The 8,261-nt window shown below is 34.8% G+C and overlaps 1 protein-coding gene and 1 long non-coding RNA gene across 2 annotated transcripts; one reads left to right on the forward strand and one right to left on the reverse strand.

The window, feature by feature from the left end:
* Positions 1 to 5,359: 5,359 nt before the first annotated feature.
* On the forward strand, positions 5,360 to 6,680 carry LOC137808431 (putative protein FAR1-RELATED SEQUENCE 10). Its single transcript, XM_068609540.1, has 3 exons — positions 5,360 to 5,488; positions 5,563 to 6,618; positions 6,660 to 6,680. The coding sequence occupies exons 1-3, from the start codon at positions 5,360 to 5,362 to the stop codon at positions 6,678 to 6,680; spliced, it is 1,206 nt and encodes a 401-aa protein (XP_068465641.1).
* Positions 6,681 to 6,726: 46 nt separating this feature from the next.
* LOC137810553 (uncharacterized) lies at positions 6,727 to 7,663 on the reverse strand. The gene is made up of 2 exons (XR_011080921.2): positions 7,383 to 7,663; positions 6,727 to 7,287 (listed from the first exon to the last, which is right to left on the reverse strand). It is a non-coding gene; the product is annotated as an uncharacterized LOC137810553 (long non-coding RNA).
* Positions 7,664 to 8,261: the final 598 nt, after the last annotated feature.

Here is an 8,261-nt window from a genome sequence, read left to right on the forward strand (position 1 = left end):
GTTTTATCAATTATGCAGAAACTTAATTGCAGAGATTGAGAGAGAATGAACACGGGGCAGTTATACTGGTTCACTCAACTGAGCTACATCCAGTCTTCACCTAAAACCAAGGTGAAATTCACTAAATCACAATACAAACAAACACAATTCCCATTGTTCTTGAAACCTACAAGAACTTAGGTACTCTTGCTGAAAAAACCTATTTCAGCTCACACACACTCTTCAAGAAAACCTATCAAGAAGAGTGTTCAACCAAACTATTACAAGAAATGAGAAGTGAAACGACTACACCTGATTGAGGATACAAAGATCTGCCTTAAACCAGTAGGCAAGATTGCTAGAACAGTAGCAGCACCTCACACCAAGCTTTTGGAACCAAACCAAGAACAAGCACTTTGTGATTTTTCGAAATCTTTGAAGAACAAATGCTAATCCTTTGTAAACTCTTAATTCTCTGCTGTCAAACTTGTTTTTGCAAATGTATGAACGATGTTTAAACTCAGAAACAAGTTTTCATTTTATAGAAAACCAACTGATAACAGAATTTTGAAAAACAGTTAAAGCTGTTATAAAATGAACAGATTGAAAATAAAATGAACAGATTTATTTTCAAAAGCAGTTAGAGAATTTGTTAAGTGAGGAGACTTAGTCAACCATTCTGGTGCTGAGATAAAACTGAAAATCGTTTAAGCTTGACATGGCACCAGAGACAAAAAGAATCTATTCATTTACAGATGAACAGATTTATTTTTCAAAACGAAAACAGAAAAGCTTAACTATTTAAACATAGTCGTTTTGAAAGGTAGAAGACTTAGTCAAAATACATGATACACAAAATCTAATTTTCACAAGACTTAGCCAAGGCATCAGTGTAAAAATGAATCTGTTTATTTAGAAAAGAACAGATTTATTTTTATGCAGTAAACGTGTTTTTTGTAAAACATGTGAAAAACAGTTTAAGAAAACTTATGCTTGTTCTTATCACATGGCCAGTGGTTATGAGGTGAGTTACTCAGCAAAAAGCCCACTCTTAAACAACCTCTAAGCACTACCTAAGACACACTTAAAGCAAAGCAAAATACACATGAAATGTACATAGAAGTCTTCATCAAACACAATCTTGAAGGGGCAGCAACCATCTTCAACAATTTACACCCCTACCCTTCCTCTCTTCCCTTCCAAGGCACTCATATCTATAAATAGGGTGTATCCTCTCTTGTAAATGACACATTGAAATTTGAATAGAAAAGAAATTTTGTCAGAGTGTTTAGTGAGCTGAGTCTCCTAAAGGTTATTTTTGTCTTATCATGTGAGTGTAGTGCACTTCAAGTGGCGATTCTTCACCACTCATCTTGGAAGTTTCCATCCTTCCAAGTGGCGTGATCCATCCTCCATTCCATAAGTTTTGTCTCATCTCTCTATTTTCTTTCTTCTATTACGCCTTCCATAATTCCATTTCCATTTTCTTATTTGTTCTTCATTTTTTTTCAGTCATCATATTGCTTCCTTCCATCTTATGTTATTTTAATTTTCGCACCTCATCACCATCATCACCTTATATTGTGTGTTTCTCTTTACTCTCTAGAAGTGAACCTTCACACTTACTTAACCACTTGGTTAAGTTCGTGTCCAATGGGAATCTTCTTTGGGTTTCTCAACATATTCTGCTTAAAATAAAAACTCATAAACAAAGTGCGACCATAAAATGTGCAATCCTAAAATCAACTCACATAAACTTTACACCAAAAAATTGGAAGGCAAGAAAGTAAAAGCAACAAAAACTAAATTTGAAAAGGTTAAACTCAAAGGGAATTAATGAGACAAACATCAAAGGAAAGCAAAAAATGATAAGCTCTAGAATATCTAGCACAACCAAAGTGAACATATAAATAGCTCTAGAATAGATGAAGAAGAAAAAATCTAGAGGGACTCTACCATTGCCTATTCCAAAATGTATGTTAACTTTTTCAGAACGATTTTTGGTATGAAATTTTTATGGTAATACACCAACTCAAAATGAGATCAAACGCAACAAATTTGACATAAAATTGTGCAAATTGTGAGAAAAAAATTAGAGAATATAATCAGGATGGTGTAATACTCAATTTTAATGCTAGCAATGAGACTTGTAAAAATTATTGCAATTTTTGTATAGCGAATTTAAGTCTCAAATTTTAACCATAATGAGATAACACAATAGGAAAGTTGCAAAAAACAATTCAGCACTAAATGAACACAAAATAAGACACAATAAATTCCAAACGGAGAGCAATACAACACATTGTATCTTGATTTTATGAGCATTGGACATACAGGCTTTTATGATTTAATTCTTTTTGTGTATTTTGTTTTTGGATGTTCCTTTTTAACTGGAAATTAACAACATATCAAATCTCTCTTAAAAAAAACCATGATTTTTTTACGTGAAAAGTCAGCATGAAATGGTGAAACTAGGCTAAAATTACACAAATCTGGAATTGCAAGGAAACCTAATGAATTCAATGAATTAAGGAACAAAACAACAAGATATAATGGAGTTTATGTGTTAGATGCTTGGTAATGAACAAATAGAAAGTCTAAATTTCAATTATCAGAAAAAGAAAAAGGTTCAAAGGCTTATACAATGAGAATCATTTTCACAAGCACTTTGTTGTTTTTCTTCTTATAGATTGAGGTCCATTTCATTCAAATGAATGGTCGTCGACTTCGTTGTTTTCTTCTTTTGGATCAAGGCTCGCTTCATTCACATGATTGGTCATTGACTTTGTTGCTTACATCGTGTTTATATCTTTAACCCCTACACAAAATGAGGTTTCTACACCTTGCCTTTTTGTTTTCATGAGGTTTCAACACCTCGCTTTTTCTAATCCATGAGGTTTTGACACCTCACTTTTCCAATCAATGAGGTTTTTGATACCTCATTTCTTTTAATCCATGAGGTTGCAATACCTTGTTTTTACATATATGAGGTTAATATACCTCACTTTTTTAATTCATAAGGTTTTGACACCTCGTTTCCTTTCATTCATGAGGATATAACATTTTATTTTTTATATTCATGAGGTTGGTACACCTCATTTCTTTTCATCCATGAGGTTTCAACACATCATTTTTTACATCCATGAGGTTGGTACACCTTGTTTCTTTTCATCCATGAGGTTTCGACACCTCATTTACATCCATGAGGTTGGAACATCTTACTTCTTTTCATCCATGAATGAGGTTAGTACACCTCGGGTCCTCAATCCAAGCACTTAAGTATAGTAGCTCAGTGAGACAGACCAATTTGAGAGATACTAGCTTGGCCTAAGGTGAGTAACGGGCCCAATGGTTTGTCATGAGGTCGGCCCAGACGTTTGGCCGTCCATATCAAGGGGATGTCTAAAAGCAAAACACATGGTGAACAACTGAAGTAGTTAAGCGTATATATATTTTCGATGTAAATGAAAGTTGTTAGGAATAATGTTGTATTGTACCCAAAAACTAAAGGTGCACATTAACGAAATATTCTTGTTGTTGAGATTATATTCTTGTTGTTGAAATTATATTCTTGTTGATGAAAATTGTTGAAGGAACGTCTATAAAAAGGGTTTGAGACCCTAAGTAAAGGTACGCTTCTTTGAGAACTCTACACTGATACAAATTTTATAGTTTGAATGCTCTCACTGACTTGATTGTCGGAGTGTGATCAATAGGTAGAGCCCCCTTCGTCACAAGGCGTCTTCATTTCAATTTAATACACCAAGCAAAGTCATTTCAACCTGGGGCTCATTATCAAGTTCGACCGAAGTCAACCGGCGATAACAATACACCTTGCTTCTTTTCATCCATGAGGTTTCAACACCTTATTTATATCCATGAGGTTGGAACATCTTGCTTCTTTTCATCCATGAATAAGGTTAGTACATCTCGTTTCTTTTCCTCCATAAGGTTTTGACACCTCGTTTTTTACATCCATGAACTCGGTACACCTCACTTCTTTTCGTCCATGAGGATTCAACACCTCATTTTTACATTCATGAGGTTGGTACACTTTGTTTCTTTTCATTTATTAGGTTTACATACTTTGTTTTTTCACATCCATCAGGTTGGTACACCTTGTTTCTTTTCAATCCATGAGATTTCAACATCTCATTTTTTATAACAATGAGATTGGTACACCTCACTTCTTTTTACCTATAAGGTTTTGACCTCGTTTTTTTATCCATGAGATTGGTACATCTTGTTTCTCATATGTATAAGGTTAATACACATTTTTTTTTTTACTTTTAGTTATCTTTACTTATTTTTTACAACAATAATATGAAAACATCAAATTTTCATATTTTCTAATAAAATATAAGTAAGGCGTATAACTGCCAATAACTAATTTCGTCTAGATAATTAAAGAAAGTTGTTTTTTTGGCTGAATTAATAAAATAATGATGGAATAACATATCATTAATTTTTTAAAAATGATAAAATTCAAAAATAGAGAGTTGTTAATTAAAATAATAATAATAATAATAATAATAAGAGAGAAAAATATGAAAAAAAATTAAAAAAAAATGTTGCATATTTTAGACTATATATCTTTTTATTTTTCGTTTTGTTTAAAAAAATATGTATAACAAAAAAACAAATTTCACCTCACTTTCTCTCTCTCTCAGCAGATTTGAGGCTTGTTCTTCCTGTACCCCCACGTTTTTCTTCCTGCACCCCCACAATTTTCAATATTCCAACATTAACCTTGAGCAAAAATTTGAAAAGGGCAACGTTCAGCACTTCCACAGTCACTGCTCATCTTCATCCTTGGGTTTCAAGTGTTGTGGAGGTTCTTCATAATTGTTGGAAGCAAGGCGGAGGAGTACACAACGTTGTCGAAGTGTTGTCTGGGTTATAGAGGTAAGAGTAAAGGTTTTTTTTAAGAAACACGGTGGTTATGGAAATTTCGGGATTACCGGATATCGGAATCCGGTAATACCTTTCGGATTCATGAATCCGGAATAAATGAAATAATGTGTTCCGGATGAGGGGGTGTTCCGGAAGTAAAATGCAATAATATGTTGTTCTCCGGATTTGTGAATCCGGAAGCTAAAATTTCATTACGGATGGGTTGATCCAGTACAGTATTTTGTGTTATGGATTCATGAATCCAGAATGCTTTACTTGCATTATGGAGTTATGAATCCGGAATTGTTTGTGTTATGATGCATTCCGGATTCATGAATCCGGAATGGTTTTTTTGTGTTATGGATTCCTGAATTCGGAATAGTCTTTTTGAGTTATGGATTGTTGGATCCGGAATGATTTTTTTCACTTATGGATTCATGGATCCGGAATGCAATAACTTTGTTTTATTTTTTTTATTCGTAGAAGCATGGATAGTAGTGAAGAATTTGAACAACAATTATATGATGGTGTGAATGTGTGGGATGATGATGATATTGAGAAGTCATTATCTAAATCGAAGGGATATGAATGTACAGATGCGTTTACTACAGATGAGGTAAAGTTAAGTTTGTAAAGTATTTTTAAGTTGTTTGTTAATTAGTAAATAATTTGTTATGATAACTTTTGTAGGTATTTCGTACTCGGGATGAGCTCCTAAAGTGGGTTAGAAAAGTTGCGTTTGACTTTGGTTTTTGTATTGTGATATTGAGATCGGATACTTCAACTGGCCAACGAGGAAGAAAAACATTTGTGTTATTAGGTTGTGAGAGAGGAGGTCAATACAGACGATATAAGAAGGATTTACAGGTTACTGAGAGTGGAACTAGGAAATGTGGTTGTCCTTTCAGATTACGAGGGTATCCAGTAAAGAGTGGTGAAGGGTGGATATTGAAATTAATTTGTGGGTCTCATAATCATGAGCTGGCAAATACATTGGTTGGTCATCCATATGCTGGTAGGTTCACATGTAGTGAGAAGTCAATGCTTATGGACATGACAGACAGTTCGGTGAAGCCTAGAAATATTTTGCTGACAATGAAAGAGCATAATGAGAAAAATATGAGCACAATAAAGCAAGTTTATAATGCACGATATATGTACAAAAAATCAGTACGAGGTGATAGAACTGAAATGCAACAATTGATGATGTTACTTGAGCGTGATATGTATGTCCATTGGTCTAGGTTTGAAGAAGGGACGAATGTTGTGCAAGATTTATTTTGGACACACCCTGATTCAGTGAAGCTATTGAATGCCTTTAACATTGTATTGATGATGGACAGTACCTATAAAACTAATAGGTATAGGATGCCCTTGTTTGAAGTTGTTGGTGTAACCTCAACGGGAGTGACCTTAAGTGCTGCATTTATGTTACTCGCATCAGAACGTCATCATAACTTTGTATGGGCCCTTGAGAAGCTGAAAGGTTTGTTTTTGAGATTTGATTCATACCCGAAGGTTGTGGTTAGTGATAGAGATATTGCTCTAATGAATGCAATAAATGTTGTGTTTCCCGAAGCTGCTAATTTGTTATGTCGTTTTCACATTGATAAAAATGTTAAAGCTAAATGTAAAATGATTGTTCATCCAAAAGAGGCATGGGATCAAGTGATGGAATCTTGGGGAGCAATTGTTGATTGTGAAAATGTAGAGTCCTATGAACATCGTGTTGAGGCATTTAATGTTGTTTGTTCACCATGGCCTATATTTACTGAATATGTGATTAGTACTTGGTTAAATCCACATAAAGAAAAGTTTGTTAAGGCTTGGACGGATAAAGTCATGCACTTAGGCAACACGACAAGTAACAGGGTTGAGTCTGCACATTGGAGTTTAAAGAGGATCCTTGAGACGTCAATGGGGGACTTATGCTTTTGTTGGGAATCCATTAATAAGATGATCATCTTGCAACATAATGCAATTAAATCTTCATTTGAAAAGAGTTTGCATGTAGTGAGTCATGTCTTCAATGTAACAAGATATAAGAAATTGCTTGGCTTCGTATCGAAATATGCTTTGCAGTATATTGCAGAAGAGAGTGATCGAGTTCAATATGTTGGTTTAGATAAATCTCATTGTGGGTGCACCATTAGATCTACTCATGGCCTTCCTTGTGCTTGTGAATTGGCTTCCTTTGGTGTGGGTAGCATACCATTGCAGTCAGTGCATCTCATTTGGACACGATTAAGCTTTTTAGATATTTCAAGTGATGATACTTCAGCAGAGTTGTCCATCCAACAAGAGTGGGCTGTCATCATGAATCATTTCAAGGAGGTTGACATGGCTGGTAAGATGAGGAGCACCCATCTTACTCATTTTTCGGCCATGAGACACCAATTTTAACTCTCCTCGATCCTAATTTAACCAACCAAAATCATATACAGTTTAATGAACGAAAGTCATATCAAATTAACAATGAACAAGTATCATATTACAACATATTTACTTACCACACCATTCCATAATTGCATGGCCACATGGTCTTCAAAACCTGTCAATAGTGTCCCATCCCGTGGACCTCCAGGATAACCTTCACCTTCTATTTCAGGTGCGCCTTCATCCTCCACCTCCATTTGGGGTTCAGCTTCTTCAAGTTCAACATCAACATTTTCTGCATCTTCATGTTCAACATGTTCTTCATCTTCATTAACATGTCTTCTTCTTCTTCTAACAGAGGCTGTGGGACGTAGACGATCACCTTATGAACATCCTCCCCTAGTCTTCACCATTTCTGTTCAATTACACCATTCAAGTTAGATTCAACTTATATTCATAAACCTGCAGAAATTTGCATGTGGTACCTTGCACTAATAGTGTACATGTCATCTAATTCTAATCTTTTATAAAGTATACATGAACATTTGATGAACCTTTCCTTGGTTGTCGAAAATGAAGCAAAAAACACTACCGGATTCCTAAATCCGGAACACTACCGGATTCCTAAATCCGGAACACTACCGGATTCCTAAATCCGGAACACTACCGGATTCCTAAATCCGGAACACTACCGGATTCCTAAATGTTATTACAGTTAATGAAGCTCGGGGTAGTCCGGTATCGTCATTTACGGATTCTGTATCAATGTGAAATAACATTTTGTACAACTATTAATTAGTGGCTTTGATGCATCAGATTCCAATTTGCATTCAAATTGTAAAACTGATAACCACAAATTCACATCTTGCCATTGAATATACTTTACAGAATTAGCATTAAATACTTGCAATTAAGATCAACACAAACACCCAGAGTATACAATTTCAGGAAAATATATTATGTGGTAGAGAAATAAAAAAGAATGAGTGATGGAAGCATCCTTGGAGCACATC

This window comes from Phaseolus vulgaris, chromosome 11 (assembly GCF_051622355.1).
Source record: "Phaseolus vulgaris cultivar YP4 chromosome 11, ASM5162235v1, whole genome shotgun sequence".
NCBI lineage: Eukaryota > Viridiplantae > Streptophyta > Magnoliopsida > Fabales > Fabaceae > Phaseolus > Phaseolus vulgaris.

What these genes read in the sequence shown, in the direction of transcription:
- LOC137808431 (XM_068609540.1), top strand. Translation starts at nt 5,360, where the DNA reads ATGGATAGTAGTGAAGAATTTGAACAACAATTATATGATGGTGTGAAT. An exon ending in ATGCGTTTACTACAGATGAG is followed by an intron (nt 5,489 to 5,562) that starts GTAAAGTTAAGT and finishes TAACTTTTGTAG; the next exon opens with GTATTTCGTACTCGGGATGA. An exon ending in GTGTTGAGGCATTTAATGTT is followed by an intron (nt 6,619 to 6,659) that starts GTTTGTTCACCA and finishes ATATGTGATTAG; the next exon opens with TACTTGGTTAAATCCACATA.